The sequence below is a fragment of the Syngnathus typhle genome, unplaced genomic scaffold (assembly GCF_033458585.1).
Source record: "Syngnathus typhle isolate RoL2023-S1 ecotype Sweden unplaced genomic scaffold, RoL_Styp_1.0 HiC_scaffold_74, whole genome shotgun sequence".
NCBI classification, from domain to species: Eukaryota; Metazoa; Chordata; class Actinopteri; order Syngnathiformes; family Syngnathidae; genus Syngnathus; species Syngnathus typhle.
In genome coordinates, this window is record NW_026871980.1 from 160777 (window position 1) to 182653 (window position 21877).

General features: G+C 42.9%; 2 protein-coding genes across 2 annotated transcripts; both read right to left on the bottom strand.

The window, feature by feature from the left end:
* Positions 1-248: 248 nt before the first annotated feature.
* On the bottom strand, positions 249-3569 carry LOC133148330 (uncharacterized protein K02A2.6-like). Its single transcript, XM_061271432.1, has one exon. It carries the CDS (start codon positions 3567-3569, stop codon positions 372-374), a length of 3198 nt encoding a protein of 1065 aa, XP_061127416.1. The 3' UTR covers positions 249-371.
* A 217-nt stretch (positions 3570-3786) lies between these two features.
* On the bottom strand, positions 3787-4475 carry LOC133148331 (uncharacterized). Its single transcript, XM_061271434.1, has one exon. The coding sequence runs from the start codon at positions 4443-4445 to the stop codon at positions 3789-3791; it is 657 nt and encodes a 218-aa protein (XP_061127418.1). The 5' UTR covers positions 4446-4475; the 3' UTR covers positions 3787-3788.
* Between the last annotated feature and the right edge of the window lie 17402 nt (positions 4476-21877).

The window sequence follows — 21877 nt, forward strand, 5'->3', positions numbered from 1 at the left end:
CTTATAAAACTGTTGTATCGTGGCCGTAATGACGCGCACACTCTCCAAGTTTAAAGGACGTTTAATACGAACGGCACACACAGTACAAGCACATGTTTCTCTCTTGTACAACTTCTTCGGTCTAACATCAATCCTCAGTAGTCAACTCTAAGGCGAATGCGCCCTCTACTGGGTAAAAGTAGAAGTATCACATTGGTAGAAAATAAGCACTGAAATAATACTTATACCAACCAACATTACCAAATCAATACACCACATCTCCCCCACATTTAAGCAAAAACAACATGTGTTATACACTCAATAAACATAAACAGAACAATTACTTAATGTAACCCGGTATGACTTCTTTTTTTTTTCAATAACATTCTACTTTAAGGAACAAAGTCTTTGAGGTGAACAGGGGTATGTCTCTCTCTACTAGAACGTCTCAACTCTGTCTGGGGTGGTACAACCTTTTCATCCTGGGTATTGGTAGCAGGTGGTAACTCTGACACCTTCTCTGAATTAGAACTCAGTTCTAACATCTGTGGTTTATTTATTTCCGGTAGTGGAATCTTTGCAATAGTCTCTGGAAAAAATACTAAGTTTTTCTCCTCCTCCACCGTTGTCTCGAGATTGGAAAATCTTGCTCTTACTTGATCTACATGCCTTTTCACAACTTGACCAGTACCAACACTAACGGTATAGGAAAGGGGTCCTGAAGTGTTTTGGATAACACCAGGAATCCATTTCGGTCCATAGGAATAGTTCCTGATGAGTACGTCCTCTCCTGACGTAAACCCTCTCTGCTTACTCCGTGTGTCATGATTTTCTTTCTGTTTAAGTTGCTTTTGTTGCACTTTGGTTTTCAAATCCGGAACAACCAAATCCAGGGCGGACCTTAGTCTGCGTGACATCATGAGTTCGGCAGGTGATAAGCCTGTTGTTGCGTGAGGTGTGATCCGGTAGCTAAACAAGAATCTTGATAACCTTGTTTGTATTGTCCCTTCTTTCATCTTCTTCATCCCCTCTTTAAAAGTTTGAACTGCTCTCTCTGCGAGTCCATTTGAGGATGGGTGAAAAGGAGCGGATCTCACATGACTGATTCCATTTTGCTTCATGAACGCTTCAAACTCAGCACTTGTGAAGCAAGTTCCATTGTCGGACACCAGCATTTTTGGTATTCCAAAATTACTAAAGCTCTGTCTGAGTTTCTCGATGGTGACTAAGGATGTGCATGTTTTTGTAGGGTAAAAATCCAACCACTTTGAATGTGCATCCACAATTACGAGAAACATTTCTCCTAGAAAAGGTCCTGCATAGTCCACATGAATCCTTGACCATGGTGATTCAGGCCATTCCCACGGGTGTAGAGGAGCAGAAGCAGGTGCTTTTTGATGTGCCTGACATTCGTGACATGCTTGAACCGTTCTCTCGACATCTTGATCCATTCCAGGCCACCACATGTATGATCTTGCCAAACCTTTCATTTTAGTCATTCCTGTGTGAGTTTGATGTAACATTTTTAACATCCTACCTCTTCCTTTGGCAGGGATGACCACTCGAGCTCCCCAGAGAACGCAGCCATCTCTAACACCGAGCTCCAATTTTCTCTGGTGGAAAGCTTTCAGATTTGGATCGGTTTCTGTGGGCCACCCTTTCAGGATGTATTCATGAACTTGTGATAAAACAGTGTCTTTTGCCGTCCAGCTCTTTATCTGCTTTGCATCTATCAATGTCTCATCCAACATGTCCATCATGAGTACTTGCTCAGTACTCTCCTCTTTCCTTAACTTGACAGGAACTGGCATCCTGCTCACGGCATCTGCATTTGCATGATGTTTGCCTGGTTTGTAGACAATGTTGTATTGGTATGCACTCAACTTCACAGCCCACCGCTGCACTCTAGGTGATCCCATTTGAGGAATTGGCTTCTTCTCATTGAACAGATAAATCAATGGCTTGTGATCCGTGTAAATGGTAAAGTTTCGACCATATATATATTTATGAAACTTTTCAATCCCAAACATGACCGCAAGTCCTTCTTTATCCAACTGTGAGTATCTTGTCTCAGCAGGTTGTAAGGTACGGGACACAAATCCAATTGGTCTCTCACTTCCATTTTCCATGATATGTGATAATACTGCCCCCACTCCGTAAGGGGAAGCATCACACGCCAAAACCAACTCACGGTCAGCTGAGTAGTGTACAAGAACATCTGAAGTGTTAAGCAAGTCCTTTGCCTTTTGGAATGCCTCTTCTTGTTCTTTGTCCCATTTCCAACGAACATCATGTCTCAACAACTCATGTAAAGGTGCCAACAGGGTTGCCAGGTTTGGAAGAAACTTGTTGTAGTAGTTTAACAATCCCAAGAATGATTTCAGCTCTGAAACATTTGCTGGGGCAGGAGCATCTTTGATTGCTTTGACCTTTTGGGCAATGGGGTGTAATCCTTGTGCATCGACTTTGTAGCCCAAGTACTCCACTTCATCTTGAAGGAACGTACACTTGTTTCTCCTAAGGCGTAGTCCCGCTTCTTTCAATCTGTTTAGCACAGAGTCTAGGTTTTTTAGGTGATCAGATTGGTCCATGCCACTTACCAATATATCATCTAGATACACAGCTACTAGAGGAATCCCACATAAAAGACTCTCCATCGTTCTCTGAAATATGGCCGGGGCAGAGGCCACACCGAATGGAAGCCTGTTGTAGGTGAACAATCCCCTGTGCGTGTTCACGGTGAGGTATTTCTTGGAGTCCTCATCCATAAGTATCTGTTGATAAGCATGACTCATGTCTAACTTAGAGAACTGCTTACCCTTTGCAAGTGCATTGAACAAATCCTCCACTCTGGGTATCGGATACTGCTCAAGGGATGACACGGTGTTTACAGTTAGTTTATAATCTCCACATAATCTGACTGTGCCCACTGGTTTCAGGATAGGTACCACTGGTGCTGCCCATTCTGAGTACTTAACTGGTGTGATAATGTCTTCTTTTAACAGTCTGTCAATTTCCTCATCCACTTTTGCTCTCATGGCATAAGGAATAGACCTTGGACGGAAGAAGCGCGGAACAGCATTTCCCTTCACATGAATAGTGGCTTTGGTGCCCTTTAAAGTGCCCAGCTCCTCCTTGAAAACTTCATCATGTTTGCACAGTACTTCTTGTAAGGTCACTTTTGTTTCCACTGTTTTCTGGTCTGTGTGTATCTGATGTACTTGTCTTTCTTTGTGTCTGGCTTTTATTTCTTTCCAATTCAGCTGAATGTCCTCTAGCCAGCATCTGCCTAGTAATGAGGGACCATCTCCTTTCACAACCACTAGGGGCAGTTTAGCTCTTTGCTTTTTGTACTTGACTTGGACTTGAGCTGCTCCCACAACTTCAACTCGATCCCCAGTGTATGTCTCCAACTTGAGTCGTACTGGTTTAATACAAGGAGTCTTGTTGGTTCTCCATGTTGTCAGGAATGTCTTCTCACTCATTACTGTGAGACTGCAACCTGTGTCAATTTCAAACTGAACTCTCTTCCCATTTAGTTTCATGCTCTCTGTATACGGATCAACTTTTCTCAGGTATATGTCACTCATGCGTCCCAGCTTAAACTTTATATTTTGTAAAGGAAAGGAGTCTTCTTCTGAACTATCTGTATCACTGTCCTCTGGTCGCTCTTGAACGTTATGTGACCGATAACTTGAACGAGACTGCTCCTTTTTAGCTGTAGGATTTACTACATATCTCTTTTGTTTGCTTTTATTTCTGCAGGCTCTGGCAATATGACCCACTTTTCCACATGCATGACATTTTTCTTATTTAAACTTACATTCTGCAGCGTTGTGTTGTCCTTTGCAACGATAGCACTCTTGAACATTTCCGCACTTGAACGCACCTCGCTGCTGCGGGCCTTTGTTTACTTTGAAGCACTTCGCAGTGGCGCACGGATTCTGCAGGTCTTGCGCATTTTTAGTTGCTGTTTCTGCCGCAACGGCAATGGACAAAGCCTTCTCACACGTTAGATCTGCTTCTGCCAGGAGTCTTCTTTGAATCCGATCATCATTTATTCCACAAACGATCCTGTCTCTCAACTTTTGCTCCAAGGTGTTGCCATAATTACAGTCCTGGGCCAGCCTCCGCAGCTCCGCTACGTACTCCATCACCGACTCATTTGGTTTACGACTGCAAGAATCAAACTTGTACCTCTGGACGATTTCACTTGGCTTTGGGTCGAAGTGGTTTTTTAGTAGTGCCACCAGCTCGCCGTAAGTCTTCTCTTTTGGTTTAGTTGGACTAAGGAGATTCCGCATTAAACTGTAGGTAGATGCGCCGACAACGCTGAGGAGAATAGCTCTCTGCTTATCCCCATCATCAATCTCATTGGCCTCAAAAAACTGATCCATTATTTCACAGTATTCTTCCCAGCTTTGATTTTTCGCATCAAACGCCGCCAGAGTGCCAATGGTCGCCATCTTCTACAAACTTTCACGGTACTTGGTACTCCTCCCTTCTTAAGTCCTTGTCGTCCGAACAACTCGTCCTTTCTTCACAACTTTGTTTATCCTCGTCGCCAAAAATATGTTGTATCGTGGCCGTAATGACGCGCACACTCTCCAAGTTTAAAGGACGTTTAATAAGAACGGCACACACAGTACAAGCACATGTTTCTGTCTTGTACAACTTCTTCTGTCTAACATCAATCCTCAGTAGTCAACTCTAAGGCGAATGCGCCCTCTACTGGGTAAAAGTAGAAGTATCACATTGGTAGAAAATAAGCACTGAAATAATACTTATACCAACCAACATTACCAAATCAATACACCACAGTTGGCATCGAGAAAAACGCTCTCGGGTGCTTTAGAGTGCCGAGTTTATCACTGCGCATGAAGAAATGACAACCTCCAACGTTTGGTTTATGTTTTATAAGCATTTTTAATTGTATTGCTTAAATCGCATTTTCTCGGCGAGCTGAGCACTTTTTCTGAATTGTGCCGCTCCCGTCACTCTGGTTAGGTTGGCATCGAAAAAAACGCTCTCGGGTGCTTTAGCGTGCCGAGTTTATCACTGCACATGTAGAAATGACCACCTCCAACGTTTGGTTTATGTTTTATAAGCATTTTTAATTTTATTGCTTAAATCGCATTTTCTCGGCGAGCTGAGCACTTTTTCTGAATTGTGCCGCTCCCGTCACTCTGGTTAGGTTGGCATCGAAAAAAACGCTCTCGGGTGCTTTAGAGTGCCGAGTTTATCACTGCGCATGAAGAAATGACCACCTCCAACGTTTGGTTTATGTCTTATAAGCATTTTTAATTTTATTGCTTAAATCGCATTTTCTCGGCGAGCTGAGCACTTTTTCTGAATTGTGCCGCTCCCGTCACTCTGGTTAGGTTGGCATCGAAAAAAACGCTCTCGGGTGCTTTAGAGTGCCGAGTTTATCACTGCGCATGAAGAAATGACCACCTCCAACGTTTGGTTTGTGTTTTATAAGCATTTTTAATTTTATTGCTTAAATCGCATTTTCTCGGCGAGCTGAGCACTTTTTCTGAATTGTGCCGCTCCCGTCACTCTGGTTAGGTTGGCATCGAAAAAAACGCTCTCGGGTGCTTTAGAGTGCCGAGTTTATCACTGCGCATGAAGAAATGACCACCTCCAACGTTTGGTTTATGTTTTATAAGCATTTGTAATTTTATTGCTTAAATCGCATTTTCTCGGCGAGCTGAGCACTTTTTCTGAATTGTGCCGCTCCCGTCACTCTGGTTAGGTTGGCATCGAAAAAAACGCTCTCGGGTGCTTTAGAGTGCCGAGTTTATCACTGCGCATGAAGAAATGACCACCTCCAACGTTTGGTTCATGTTTTATAAGCATTTTTAATTTTATTGCTTAAATCGCATTTTCTCGGCGAGCTGAGCACTTTTTCTGAATTGTGCCGCTCCCGTCACTCTGGTTAGGTTGGCATAGAGAAAAACGCTCTCGGGTGCTTTAGAGTGCCGAGTTTATCACTGCGCATGAAGAAATGACCACCTCCAACGTTTGGTTTATGTTTTATAAGCATTTTTAATTGTATTGCTTAAATCGCATTTTCTCGGCGAGCTGAGCACTTTTTCTGAATTGTGCCGCTCCCGTCACTCTGGTTAGGTTGGCATCGAAAAAAACGCTCTCGGGTGCTTTAGCGTGCCGAATTCATCACTGCGCATGTAGAAATGACCACCTCCAACGTTTGGTTTATGTTTTATAAGCATTTTTAATTTTATTGCTTAAATCGCATTTTCTCGGCGAGCTGAGCACTTTTTCTGAATTGTGCCGCTCCCGTCACTCTGGTTAGGTTGGCATCGAAAAAAACGCTCTCGGGTGCTTTAGAGTGCCGAGTTTATCACTGCGCATGAAGAAATGACCACCTCCAACGTTTGGTTTATGTCTTATAAGCATTTTTAAATTTATTGCTTAAATCGCATTTTCTCGGCGAGCTGAGCACTTTTTCTGAATTGTGCCGCTCCCGTCACTCTGGTTAGGTTGGCATCGAAAAAAACGCTCTCGGGTGCTTTAGAGTGCCGAGTTTATCACTGCGCATGAAGAAATGACCACCTCCAACGTTTGGTTTGTGTTTTATAAGCATTTTTAATTTTATTGCTTAAATCGCATTTTCTCGGCGAGCTGAGCACTTTTTCTGAATTGTGCCGCTCCCGTCACTCTGGTTAGGTTGGCATCGAAAAAAACGCTCTCGGGTGCTTTAGAGTGCCGAGTTTATCACTGCGCATGAAGAAATGACCACCTCCAACGTTTGGTTTATGTTTTATAAGCATTTGTAATTTTATTGCTTAAATCGCATTTTCTCGGCGAGCTGAGCACTTTTTCTGAATTGTGCCGCTCCCGTCACTCTGGTTAGGTTGGCATCGAAAAAAACGCTCTCGGGTGCTTTAGAGTGCCGAGTTTATCACTGCGCATGAAGAAATGACCACCTCCAACGTTTGGTTCATGTTTTATAAGCATTTTTAATTTTATTGCTTAAATCGCATTTTCTCGGCGAGCTGAGCACTTTTTCTGAATTGTGCCGCTCCCGTCACTCTGGTTAGGTTGGCATCGAAAAAAACGCTCTCGGGTGCTTTAGAGTGCCGAGTTTATCACTGCGCATGAAGAAATGACCACCTCCAACGTTTGGTTTATGTTTTATAAGCATTTTTAATTTTATTGCTTAAATCGCATTTTCTCGGCGAGCTGAGCACTTTTTCTGAATTGTGCCGCTCCCGTCACTCTGGTTAGGTTGGCATCGAAAAAAACGCTCTCGGGTGCTTTAGAGTGCCGAGTTTATCACTGCGCATGAAGAAATGACCACCTCCAACGTTTGGTTTATGTCTTATAAGCATTTTTAATTTTATTGCTTAAATCGCATTTTCTCGGCGAGCTGAGCACTTTTTCTGAATTGTGCCGCTCCCGTCACTCTGGTTAGGTTGGCATCGAAAAAAACGCTCTCGGGTGCTTTAGAGTGCCGAGTTTATCACTGCGCATGAAGAAATGACCACCTCCAACGTTTGGTTTATGTTTTATAAGCATTTTTAATTTTATTGCTTAAATCGCATTTTCTCGGCGAGCTGAGCACTTTTTCTGAATTGTGCCGCTCCCGTCACTCTGGTTAGGTTGGCATCGAAAAAAACGCTCTCGGGTGCTTTAGAGTGCCGAGTTTATCACTGCGCATGAAGAAATGACCACCTCCAACGTTTGGTTTATGTCTTATAAGCATTTTTAATTTTATTGCTTAAATCGCATTTTCTCGGCGAGCTGAGCACTTTTTCTGAATTGTGCCGCTCCCGTCACTCTGGTTAGGTTGGCATCGAAAAAAACGCTCTCGGGTGCTTTAGAGTGCCGAGTTTATCACTGCGCATGAAGAAATGACCACCTCCAACGTTTGGTTTATGTCTTATAAGCATTTTTAATTTTATTGCTTAAATCGCATTTTCTCGGCGAGCTGAGCACTTTTTCTGAATTGTGCCGCTCCCGTCACTCTGGTTAGGTTGGCATCGAAAAAAACGCTCTCGGGTGCTTTAGAGTGCCGAGTTTATCACTGCGCATGAAGAAATGACCACCTCCAACGTTTGGTTTATGTTTTATAAGCATTTTTAATTTTATTGCTTAAATCGCATTTTCTCGGCGAGCTGAGCACTTTTTCTGAATTGTGCCGCTCCCGTCACTCTGGTTAGGTTGGCATCGAAAAAAAACGCTCTCGGGTGCTTTAGAGTGCCGAGTTTATCACTGCGCATGAAGAAATGACCACCTCCAACGTTTGGTTTATGTTTTATAAGCATTTTTAATTTTATTGCTTAAATCGCATTTTCTCGGCGAGCTGAGCACTTTTTATGAATTGTGCCGCTCCCGTCACTCTGGTTAGGTTGGCATCGAAAAAAACGCTCTCGGGTGCTTTAGAGTGCCGAGTTTATCACTGTGCATGAAGAAATGACCACCTCCAACGTTTGGTTTATGTTTTATAAGCATTTTTAATTTTATTGCTTTAATCGCATTTTCTCGGCGAGCTGAGCACTTTTTCTGAATTGTGCCGCTCCCGTCACTCTGGTTAGGTTGGCATCGAAAAAAACGCTCTCGGGTGCTTTAGAGTGCCGAGTTTATCACTGCGCATGAAGAAATGACCACCTCCAACGTTTGGTTTATGTCTTATAAGCATTTTTAATTTTATTGCTTAAATCGCATTTTCTCGGCGAGCTGAGCACTTTTTCTGAATTGTGCCGCTCCCGTCACTCTGGTTAGGTTGGCATCGAAAAAAACGCTCTCGGGTGCTTTAGAGTGCCGAGTTTATCACTGCGCATGAAGAAATGACCACCTCCAACGTTTGGTTTGTGTTTTATAAGCATTTTTAATTTTATTGCTTAAATCGCATTTTCTCGGCGAGCTGAGCACTTTTTGTGCCGCTCCCGTCACTCTGGTTAGGTTGGCATCGAAAAAAACGCTCTCGGGTGCTTTAGAGTGCCGAGTTTATCACTGCGCATGAAGAAATGACCACCTCCACCGTTTGGTTTATGTTTTATAAGCATTTTTAATTTTATTGCTTAATCGCATTTTCTCGGCGAGCTGAGCACTTTTTCTGAATTGTGCCGCTCCCGTCACTCTGGTTAGGTTGGCATCGAAAAAAACGCTCTCGGGTGCTTTAGAGTGCCGAGTTTATCACTGCGCATGAAGAAATTACCACCTCCAACGTTTGGTTTATGTTTTATAAGCATTTTCAATTTTATTGCTTAAATCGCATTTTCTCGGCGAGCTGAGCACTTTTTCTGAATTGTGCCGCTCCCGTCACTCTGGTTAGGTTGGCATCGAAAAAAACGCTCTCGGGTGCTTTAGAGTGCCGAGTTTATCACTGCGCATGAAGAAATGACCACCTACAACGTTTGGTTTATGTTTTATAAGCATTTTTAATTTTATTGCTTAAATCGCATTTTCTCGGCGAGCTGAGCACGTTTTCTGAATGGTGCGTCTCCCGTCACTCTGGTTACGTTGGCATAGAAAAAAAGCGCTCTTGGGTGCTTCAGAGTGCTGAGTTTATCAGTGCTCATGAAGAAATAACCACCTCCAACGTTTGGTTTATGTTTTATACGCATTTTTAATTTTATTGCTTAAATCGCATTTTCTCGACGAGCTGAGCACGTTTACTGAATGGTGCCGCTCCCGTCACTCTGGCTAGGTTGGCATAGAAAAAAGCGCTCTCGGGTGCTTCAGAGTGCCGAGTTTATCACTGCGCATGAAGAAATGACCACCTGCAACGTTTAGTTTATGTTTTATAAGCATTTTTACTTTTATTGCTTAAATCGCATTTTCTCGACGAGCTGAGCACTTTTTCTGAATGGTGCCGCTCCCGTCACTCTGGTTAGGTTGGCATAGAAAAAAGCGCTCTCGGGTGCTTCAGAGTGCCGAGTTCATCACTGCGCATGAAGAAATGACCACCTGCAACGTTTGTTTTATGTTTTATAAGCATTTTTAATCTTATTGCTTAAATCGCATTTTCTCAACGAGCTGAGCACTTTTTCTGAATTGTGCCGCTCCCGTCACTCTGGTTAGGTTGGCATAGAAAAAAACGCTCTCGGGTGCTTTAGAGAGCCGAGTTTATCACTGCGCATGAAGAAATGACCACCTACAACGTTTGGTTTACGTTTTATAAGCATTTTTAATTTTATTGCTTAAATCGCATTTTCTCGGCGAGCTGAGCACGTTTTCTGAATGGTGCGTCTCCCGTCACTCTGGTTAGGTTGGCATAGAAAAAGGCGGTCTCGGGTGCTTCAGAGTGCCGAGTTTATCACTGCTCATGAAGAAATAACCACCTACAACGTTTGGTTTATGTTTTATTAGCTTTTTTTAATTTGTATTGCTTGAATCGCATTTTCTCGACGAGCTGAGCACTTTTTCTGAATGGTGCCGCTCCCGTCACTCTGGTTAGGTTGGCATAGAAAAAAGCGCTCTCGGGTGCTTTAGAGTGCCGAGTTTATCACTGCGCATGAAGAAATGACCACCTGCAACGTTTGGTTTATGTTTTATGAGCATTTTTAACTTTATTGCTTAAATCGCATTATCTCGACGAGCTGAGCACTTTTTCTGAATTGTGCCGCTCCCGTCACTCTGGTTAGGTTGGCATAGAAAAAAAACGCTCTTGGGTGCTTCAGAGTGCCGAGTTTATCACTGCGCATGAAGAAATGACAACCTACAACGTTTGGTTTATGTTTTATAAGCATTTTTAATTGTATTGCTTAAATCGCATTTTCTCGACGAGCTGAGCACTTTTTCTGAATTGTGCCGCTCCCGTCACTCTGGTTAGGTTGGCATAGTAAAAAGCGCTCTTGGGTGCTTTAGAGTACCGAGTTTATCACTGCGCAGGAAGAAATGACCACCGGCAACGTTTGGTTTATGTTTTATAAGCATTTTTAATTTTATTGCTTGAATCGCAATTTCTCGACGAGCTGAGCACGTATTCTGAATGGTGCCTCTCCCGTCACTCTGGTTAGGTTGGCATAGAAAAAAGCGCTCTCGGGTGCTTCAGAGTGCCGAGTTTATTACTGCGCATGAAGAAATGACCACCTACAACGTTTGGTTTATGTTTTATTAGCATCTTTATTTTTTTTGGTTAAATCGCATTTTCTCGACGAGGTAAGGACGTTTTCTGAATGGTTCCTCTCAAAGTCAAAGTCAGCTTTATTGTCAATCTCTTCACATGTCATACGGTTTTATGGAGCAGCTCACAAGCAGTATAGATAGGAATAGCTAAATGCCAAAAACAGTGCGGTTCTAGTGAGACTTGAACTCTGGTCACTGGGGTGAGAGCCCAGAGAACTAACCACTACACTATGGAACGCACGACATTGCTACATGGAAGTTACGTATATGGTTTTATGGAGCAGCTCAAAAGCCAGTGTAGATATCAATAGGTAAATGCTAAAATAGTAGAGGTTGCACTGAGACTTGAACTCTGGTCGCTGGAGTAAGTGTACAGAGAACTAACCACTACAGTATGGAAACCACACTATCACTTCATGGAAGTTACCTATACGGTTTTATGGAGCAGCTCACAAGCAAACGGTATAGTTAGGAATAGGTAAATGCCAAAACAGTTGGGGTTCCACTGAGACTTGAACTCAGGTCGTTGGGGTGAGAGTCCAGAGCACTTTCCACTACACTACAGAACACTTTTTCTTTTGGCATTTGCGTATTCCTATCTATACTACCTATTCCTATACAATTTGCGTGTGAGCTGCTCCATAAAACCATATACGTAACATCCATGAAGAAATTTCGTGGGTGCCATACTGTAGTGGTTTGTGCTGTGGACTCTCACCCCAGCGAACTGAGTTCAAGTCTCAGTGGAACTTCAACTATTTTGGCATTTACCTATTCCTATCTATACTATTTGCTTGTGAGCTGCTCTATAAAACCATATAGGTAACTTCCAAGGATTAATGGTGTGGGTTCCATACTGTATTGGTTAGTGCTCTGGACTCTCACCCCAGCGCCCTGAGTTCAAGTCTCAGTGGAACCTCAACCATTTTGGCATTTACCTATTCCTGTCTTTGCTAGTTGCTTGTGAGCTGTTCCATAAAACCATATAGGTAACTTACATGGATTAATCGTGTGGATTCCATACCGTAGTGGTTAGTGCGCTGGACTCTCACCCCAGCAACCTGAGTTCAAGTCTCAGTGGAACCTCAACTATTTTGGCATTTAACTATTCCTATCTTTGCTAGTTGCTTGTGAGCTGCTCCATAAAACCATATAGGTAACTTACATGGATTAATGGTGTGGATTCCATACCGTAGTGGTTAGTACGCTGGCCTCTCACCCCAGCAACCTGAGTTCAAGTCTCAGTGGAACCTCAACTGTTTTGGCATTTAACTATTCCTATCTTTGCTTGTAAGCTCCTCCATAAAACCATATACGTAACTTCCATGCAATTTAGGTATAGGTTCCATAGTGTAGTGGTTAGTGCTCTCTACTCACACCCAGGCACCCTGAGTTCAAATCCCAGCTAGAGCAAGGATTAGGTTTAGAGTAAGAGCTAGGGTTGGGGTTAGGGTTAGAGTTAGAAATCGGGTTAGGGTAATAGCTAGGGTTGGGATTGGGGTTAGGGTTAGGGCTAGGATTAGGGTTAGAGCTAGCGCTACTGTTAGGGTTAGTGTAAAACCTACGGTTCATGTAAGAGCTAGGAGTACGATTAGAGTAAGAGCTAGGGTTAGGGCTAGAAGTCTGGTTAGGATGGCATAGAAAAAAGCGCTCTCGGATGCTTCAGAGTGCCGTGTTTATCACTGCGCATGAAGAATTGACCACCTACAACGTTTGGTTTATGTTTTAGCATTTTTAATTTCATTGCTTAAATCGCATTTTCTCGGCGAGCTGAGCACGTTTTCTGAATGGTGCCTCTCCCGTCACTCTGGTGAGGTTGGCAAAGAAAAAAGCGCTCTTGGGTGCTTCAGAGTGCCGAGTTTATCACTGCGCATGGAGAAATGACCACCTGCAACGTTTGTTTTATGTTTTATAAGCATTTTTAATTTTATTGCTTAAATCGCATTTTCTCGACGAGCTGAGCACTTTTTCTGAATGGTGCCGCTCCCGTCACTCTGGTTAGGTAGGCATAGAAAAAAGCGCTCTCGGGTGCTTCAGAGTGTCGAGTTTATCACTGCGCATGAAGAAATGACCACCTGCAACGTTTTTTTTATGTTTTATAAGCATTTTTAATTTTATTGATTAAATCGCATTTTCTCGGCGAGCTGAGCACTTTTTCTGAATTGTGCCGCTCCCGTCACTCTGGTTAGGTTGGCATCGAAAAAAACGCTCTCGGGTGCTTTAGAGTGCCGAGTTATTTACTGCGCATGAAGAAATGACCACCTCCAACGTTTGGTTTATGTTTTATAAGCATTTTTAATTTTATTGCTTAAATCGCATTTTCTCGGCGAGCTGAGCACTTTTTCTGAATTGTGCCGCTCCCGTCACTCTGGTTAGGTTGGCATCGAAAAAAACGCTCTCGGGTGCTTTAGAGTGCCGAGTTTATCACTGCGCATGAAGAAATGACCACCTCCAACGTTTGGTTTATGTTTTATAAGCATTTTTAATTTTATTGCTTAAATCGCATTTTCTCGGCGAGCTGAGCGCTTTTTCTGAATTGTGCCGCTCCCGTCACTCTGGTTAGGTTGGCATCGAAAAAAACGCTCTCGGGTGCTTTAGAGTGCCGAGTTATTCACTGCGCATGAAGAAATGACCACCTCCAACGTTTGGTTTATGTTTTATAAGCATTTTTAGTTTTATTGCTTAAATCGCATTTTCTCGGCGAGCTGAGCACTTTTTCTGAATTGTGCCGCTCCCGTCACTCTGGTTAGGTTGGCATCGAAAAAAACGCTCTCGGGTGCTTTAGAGTGCCGAGTTTATCACTGCGCATGAAGAAATGACCACCTCCAACGTTTGGTTTATGTTTAATAAGCATTTTTAATTTTATTGCTTAAATCGCATTTTCTCGGCGAGCTGAGCACTTTTTCTGAATTGTGCCGCTCCCGTCACTCTGGTTAGGTTGGCATCGAAAAAAACGCTCTCGGGTGCTTTAGAGTGCCGAGTTTATCACTGCGCATGAAGAAATGACCACCTCCAACGTTTGGTTTATGTTTTATAAGCATTTTTAATTTTATTGCTTAAATCGCATTTTCTCGGCGAGCTGAGCGCTTTTTCTGAATTGTGCCGCTCCCGTCACTCTGGTTAGGTTGGCATCGAAAAAAACGCTCTCGGGTGCTTTAGAGTGCCGAGTTATTCACTGCGCATGAAGAAATGACCACCTCCAACGTTTGGTTTATGTTTTATAAGCATTTTTAGTTTTATTGCTTAAATCGCATTTTCTCGGCGAGCTGAGCACTTTTTCTGAATTGTGCCGCTCCCGTCACTCTGGTTAGGTTGGCATCGAAAAAAACGCTCTCGGGTGCTTTAGAGTGCCGAGTTTATCACTGCGCATGAAGAAATGACCACCTCCAACGTTTGGTTTATGTTTTATAAGCATTTTTAATTTTATTGCTTAAATTGCATTTTCTCGGCGAGCTGAGCACTTTTTCTGAATTGTGCCGCTCCCGTCACTCTGGTTAGGTTGGCATCGAAAAAAACGCTCTCGGGTGCTTTAGAGTGCCGAGTTTATCACTGCGCATGAAGAAATGACCACCTCCAACGTTTGGTTTATGTTTTATAAGCATTTTTAATTTTATTGCTTAAATTGCATTTTCTCGGCGAGCTGAGCGCTTTTTCTGAATTGTGCCGTTCCCGTCACTCTGGTTAGGTTGGCATCGAAAAAAACGCTCTCGGGTGCTTTAGAGTGCCGAGTTTATCACTGCGCATGAAGAAATGACCACCTCCAACGTTTGGTTTATGTTTTATAAGCATTTTTAATTTTATTGCTTAAATCGCATTTTCTCGGCGAGCTGAGCGCTTTTTCTGAATTGTGCCGCTCCCGTAACTCTGGTTAGGTTGGCATCGAAAAAAACGCTCTCGGGTGCTTTAGAGTGCCGAGTTTATCACTGCGCATGAAGAAATGACCACTTCCAACGTTTGGTTTATGTTTTATAAGCATTTTTAATTGTATTGCTTAAATCGCATTTTCTCGGCGAGCTGAGCACTTTTTCTGAATTGTGCCGCTCCCGTCACTCTGGTTAGGTTGGCATCGAAAAAAACGCTCTCGGGTGCTTTAGAGTGCCGAGTTTATTACTGCGCATGAAGAAATGACCACCTCCAACGTTTGGTTTATGTTTTATAAGCATTTTTAATTTTATTGCTTAAATCGCATTTTCTCGGCGAGCTGAGCACTTTTTCTGAATTGTGCCGCTCCCGTCACTCTGGTTAGGTTGGCATCGAAAAAAACGCTCTCGGGTGCTTTAGAGTGCCGAGTTTATCACTGCGCATGAAGAAATGACCACCTCCAACGTTTGGTTTATGTTTAATAAGCATTTTTAATTTTATTGCTTAAATCGCATTTTCTCGGCGAGCTGAGCACTTTTTCTGAATTGTGCCGCTCCCGTCACTCTGGTTAGGTTGGCATCGAAAAAAACGCTATCGGGTGCTTTAGAGTGCCGAGTTTATCACTGCGCATGAAGAAATGACCACCTCCAACGTTTGGTTTATGTTTTATAAGCATTTTTAATTTTATTGCTTAAATCGCATTTTCTCGGTGAGCTGAGCGCTTTTTCTGAATTGTGCCGCTCCCGTCACTCTGGTTAGGTTGGCATCGAAAAAAACGCTCTCGGGTGCTTTAGAGTGCCGAGTTATTCACTGCGCATGAAGAAATGACCGCCTCCAACGTTTGGTTTATGTTTTATAAGCATTTTTAGTTTTATTGCTTAAATCGCATTTTCTCGGCGAGCTGAGCACTTTTTCTGAATTGTGCCGCTCCCGTCACTCTGGTTAGGTTGGCATCGAAAAAAACGCTCTCGGGTGCTTTAGAGTGCCGAGTTTATCACTGCGCATGAAGAAATGACCACCTCCAACGTTTGGTTTATGTTTAATAAGCATTTTTAATTTTATTGCTTAAATCGCATTTTCTCGGCGAGCTGAGCACTTTTTCTGAATTGTGCCGCTCCCGTCACTCTGGTTAGGTTGGCATCGAAAAAAAGGCTCTCGGGTGCTTTAGAGTGCCGAGTTTATCACTGCGCATGAAGAAATGACCACCTCCAACGTTTGGTTTATGTTTTATAAGCATTTTTAATTTTATTGCTTAAATCGCATTTTCTCGGCGAGCTGAGCGCTTTTTCTGAATTGTGCCGCTCCCGTAACTCTGGTTAGGTTGGCATCGAAAAAAACGCTCTCGGGTGCTTTAGAGTGCCGAGTTTATCACTGCGCATGAAGAAATGACCACTTCCAACGTTTGGTTTATGTTTTATAAGCATTTTTAATTGTATTGCTTAAATCGCATTTTCTCGGCGAGCTGAGCACTTTTTCTGAATTGTGCCGCTCCCGTCACTCTGGTTAGGTTGGCATCGAAAAAAACGCTCTCGGGTGCTTTAGAGTGCCGAGTTTATTACTGCGCATGAAGAAATGACCACCTCCAACGTTTGGTTTATGTTTTATAAGCATTTTTAATTTTATTGCTTAAATCGCATTTTCTCGGCGAGCTGAGCACTTTTTCTGAATTGTGCCGCTCCCGTCACTCTGGTTAGGTTGGCATCGAAAAAAACGCTCTCGGGTGCTTTAGAGTGCCGAGTTTATCACTGCGCATGAAGAAATGACCACCTCCAACGTTTGGTTTATGTTTAATAAGCATTTTTAATTTTATTGCTTAAATCGCATTTTCTCGGCGAGCTGAGCACTTTTTCTGAATTGTGCCGCTCCCGTCACTCTGGTTAGGTTGGCATCGAAAAAAACGCTCTCGGGTGCTTTAGAGTGCCGAGTTTATCACTGCGCATGAAGAAATGACCACCTCCAACGTTTGGTTTATGTTTTATAAGCATTTTTAATTTTATTGCTTAAATCGCATTTTCTCGGTGAGCTGAGCGCTTTTTCTGAATTGTGCCGCTCCCGTCACTCTGGTTAGGTTGGCATCGAAAAAAACGCTCTCGGGTGCTTTAGAGTGCCGAGTTATTCACTGCGCATGAAGAAATGACCACCTCCAACGTTTGGTTTATGTTTTATAAGCATTTTTAGTTTTATTGCTTAAATCGCATTTTCTCGGCGAGCTGAGCACTTTTTCTGAATTGTGCCGCTCCCGTCACTCTGGTTAGGTTGGCATCGAAAAAAACGCTCTCGGGTGCTTTAGAGTGCCGAGTTTATCACTGCGCATGAAGAAATGACCACCTCCAACGTTTGGTTTATGTTTAATAAGCATTTTTAATTTTATTGCTTAAATCGCATTTTCTCGGCGAGCTGAGCACTTTTTCTGAATTGTGCCGCTCCCGTCACTCTGGTTAGGTTGGCATCGAAAAAAACGCTCTCGGGTGCTTTAGAGTGCCGAGTTTATCACTGCGCATGAAGAAATGACCACCTCCAACGTTTGGTTTATGTTTTATAAGCATTTTTAATTTTATTGCTTAAATCGCATTTTCTCGGCGAGCTGAGCGCTTTTTCTGAATTGTGCCGCTCCCGTCACTCTGGTTAGGTTGGCATCGAAAAAAACGCTCTCGGGTGCTTTAGAGTGCCGAGTTATTCACTGCGCATGAAGAAATGACCACCTCCAACGTTTGGTTTATGTTTAATAAGCATTTTTAATTTTATTGCTTAAATCGCATTTTCTCGGCGAGCTGAGCGCTTTTTCTGAATTGTGCCGCTCCCGTCACTCTGGTTAGGTTGGCATCGAAAAAAACGCTCTCGGGTGCTTTAGAGTGCCGAGTTATTCACTGCGCATGAAGAAATGACCACCTCCAACGTTTGGGTTATGTTTAATAAGCATTTTTAATTTTATTGCTTAAATCGCATTTTCTCGGCGAGCTGAGCACTTTTTCTGAATTGTGCCGCTCCCGTCACTCTGGTTAGGTTGGCATCGAAAAAAACGCTCTCGGGTGCTTTAGAGTGCCGAGTTTATTACTGCGCATTAAGAAATGACCACCTCCAACGTTTGGTTTATGTTTTATAAGCATTTTTAATTTTATTGCTTAAATCGCATTTTCTCGGCGAGCTGAGCACTTTTTCTGAATTGTGCCGCTCCCGTCACTCTGGTTAGGTTGGCATCGAAAAAAACGCTCTCGGGTGCTTTAGAGTGCCGAGTTTATTACTGCGCATTAAGAAATGACCACCTCCAACGTTTGGTTTATGTTTTATAAGCATTTTTAATTTTATTGCTTAAATCGCATTTTCTCGGCGAGCTGAGCGCTTTTTCTGAATTGTGCCGCTCCCGTCACTCTGGTTAGGTTGGCATCGAAAAAAACACTCTCGGGTGCTTTAGAGTGCCGAGTTTATTACTGCGCATTAAGAAATGACCACCTCCAACGTTTGGGTTATGTTTTATAAGCATTTTTAATTTTATTGCTTAAAACGCATTTTCTCGGCGAGCTGAGCACTTTTTCTGAATTGTGCCGCTCCCGTCACTCTGGTTAGGTTGGCATCGAAAAAAACGCTCTCGGGTGCTTTAGAGTGCCGAGTTATTCACTGCGCATGAAGAAATGACCACCTCCAACGTTTGGTTTATGTTTTATAAGCATTTTTAATTTTATTGCTTAAATCGCATTTTCTCGGCGAGCTGAGCACTTTTTCTGAATTGTGCCGCTCCCGTCACTCTGGTTAGGTTGGCATCGAAAAAAACGCTCTCGGGTGCTTTAGAGTGCCGAGTTTATCACTGCGCATGAAGAAATGACCACCTCCAACGTTTGGTTTATGTTTTATAAGCATTTTTAATTTTATTGCTTAAATCGCATTTTCTCGGCGAGCTGAGCGCTTTTTCTGAATTGTGCCGCTCCCGTCACTCTGGTTAGGTTGGCATCGAAAAAAACGCTCTCGGGTGCTTTAGAGTGCCGAGTTATTCACTGCGCATGAAGAAATGACCACCTCCAACGTTTGGTTTATGTTTAATAAGCATTTTTAATTTTATTGCTTAAATCGCATTTTCTCGGCGAGCTGAGCACTTTTTCTGAATTGTGCCGCTCCCGTCACTCTGGTTAGGTTGGCATCGAAAAAAACGCTCTCGGGTGCTTTAGAGTGCCGAGTTTATTACTGCGCATTAAGAAATGACCACCTCCAACGTTTGGTTTATGTTTTATAAGCATTTTTAATTTTATTGCTTAAATCGCATTTTCTCGGCGAGCTGAGCACTTTTTCTGAATTGTGCCGCTCCCGTCACTCTGGTTAGGTTGGCATCGAAAAAAACGCTCTCGGGTGCTTTAGAGTGCCGAGTTTATTACTGCGCATTAAGAAATGACCACCTCCAACGTTTGGTTAATGTTTTATAAGCATTTTTAATTTTATTGCTTAAATCGCATTTTCTCGGCGAGCTGAGCACTTTTTCTGAATTGTGCCGCTCCCGTCACTCTGGTTAGGTTGGCATCGAAAAAAACGCTCTCGGGTGCTTTAGAGTGCCGAGTTATTCACTGCGCATGAAGAAATGACCACCTCCAACGTTTGGTTTATGTTTAATAAGCATTTTTAATTTTATTGCTTAAATCGCATTTTCTCGGCGAGCTGAGCACTTTTTCTGAATTGTGCTGCTCCCGTCACTCTGGTTATGTTGGCATCGAAAAAAACGCTCTCGGGTGCTTTAGAGTGCCGAGTTTATGACTGCGCATGAAGAAATGACCACCTCCAACGTTTGGTTTATGTTTAATAAGCATTTTTAATTTTATTGCTTAAATCGCATTTTCTCGGCGAGCTGAGCGCTTTTTCTGAATTGTGCCGCTCCCGTCACTCTGGTTAGGTTGGCATCGAAAAAAACGCTCTCGGGTGCTTTAGAGTGCCGAGTTTATCACTGCGCATGAAGAAATGACCACCTCCAACGTTTGGTTTATGTTTTATAAGCATTTTTAATTTCATTGCTTAAATCGCATTTTCTCGGCGAGCTGAGCGCTTTTTCTGAATTGTGCCGCTCCCGTCACTCTGGTTAGGTTGGCATCGAAAAAAACGCTCTCGGGTGCTTTAGAGTGCCGAGTTTATCACTGCGCATGAAGAAATGACCACCTCCAACGTTTGGTTTATGTTTTATAAGCATTTTTAATTTTATTTCTTAAATCGCATTTTCTCGGCGAGCTGAGCGCTTTTTCTGAATTGTGCCGCTCCCGTCACTCTGGTTAGGTTGGCATCGAAAAAAACGCTCTCGGGTGCTTCAGAGTGCCGAGTTTATTACTGCGCATTAAGAAATGACCACCTCCAACGTTTGGTTTATGTTTTATAAGCATTTTTAATTTTATTGCTTAAATCGCATTTTCTCGGCGAGCTGAGCACTTTTTCTGAATTGTGCCGCTCCCGTCACTCTGGTTAGGTTGGCATCGAAAAAAACGCTCTCGGGTGCTTTAGAGTGCCGAGTTATTCACTGCGCACGAAGAAATGACCACCTCCAACGTTTGGTTTATGTTTTATAAGCATTTTTAATTTTATTGCTTAAATCGCATTTTCTCGGCGAGCTGAGCGCTTTTTCTGAATTGTGCCGCTCCCGTCACTCTGGTTAGGTTGGCATTGAAAAAAACGCTCTCGGGTGCTTTAGAGTGCCGAGTTTATTACTGCGCATTAAGAAATGACCACCTCCAACGTTTGGTTTATGTTTTATAAGCATTTTTAATTTTATTGCTTAAATCGCATTTTCTCGGCGAGCTGAGCACTTTTTCTGAATTGTGCCGCTCCCGTCACTCTGGTTAGGTTGGCATCGAAAAAAACGCTCTCGGGTGCTTTAGAGTGCCGAGTTTATTACTGCGCATTAAGAAATGACCACCTCCAACGTTTGGTTTATGTTTTATAAGCATTTTTAATTTTATTGCTTAAATCGCATTTTCTCGGCGAGCTGAGCACTTTTTCTAAATTGTGCCGCTCCCGTCACTCTGGTTAGGTTGGCATCGAAAAAAAACGCTATCGGGTGCTTTAGAGTGCCGAGTTATTCACTGCGCATGAAGAAATGACCACCTCCAACGTTTGGTTTATGTTTAATAAGCATTTTTAATTTTATTGCTTAAATCGCATTTTCTCGGCGAGCTGAGCGCTTTTTCTGAATTGTGCCGCTCCCGTCACTCTGGTTAGGTTGGCATCGAAAAAAACGCTCTCGGGTGCTTTAGAGTGCCGAGTTATTCACTGCGCATGAAGAAATGACCACCTCCAACGTTTGGTTTATGTTTAATAAGCATTTTTAATTTTATTGCTTAAATCGCATTTTCTCGGCGAGCTGAGCACTTTTTCTGAATTGTGCCGCTCCCGTCACTCTGGTTAGGTTGGCATCGAAAAAAACGCTCTCGGGTGCTTTAGAGTGCCGAGTTTATTACTGCGCATTAAGAAATTACCACCTCCAACGTTTGGTTTATGTTTTATAAGCATTTTTAATTTTATTGCTTAAATCGCATTTTCTCGGCGAGCTGAGCACTTTTTCTGAATTGTGCCGCTCCCGTCACTCTGGTTAGGTTGGCATCGAAAAAAACGCTCTCGGGTGCTTTAGAGTGCCGAGTTATTCACTGCGCACGAAGAAATGACCACCTCCAACGTTTGGTTTATGTTTTATAAGCATTTTTAATTTTATTGCTTAAATCGCATTTTCTCGGCGAGCTGAGCGCTTTTTCTGAATTGTGCCGCTCCCGTCACTCTGGTTAGGTTGGCATTGAAAAAAACGCTCTCGGGTGCTTTAGAGTGCCGAGTTTATTACTGCGCATTAAGAAATGACCACCTCCAACGTTTGGTTTATGTTTTATAAGCATTTTTAATTTTATTGCTTAAATCGCATTTTCTCGGCGAGCTGAGCACTTTTTCTGAATTGTGCCGCTCCCGTCACTCTGGTTAGGTTGGCATC

What these genes read in the sequence shown, in the direction of transcription:
- LOC133148330 (XM_061271432.1), bottom strand. Translation starts at nt 3,569, where the DNA reads ATGAGTGACATATACCTGAGAAAAGTTGATCCGTATACAGAGAGCATG.
- LOC133148331 (XM_061271434.1), bottom strand. Translation starts at nt 4,445, where the DNA reads ATGGCGACCATTGGCACTCTGGCGGCGTTTGATGCGAAAAATCAAAGC.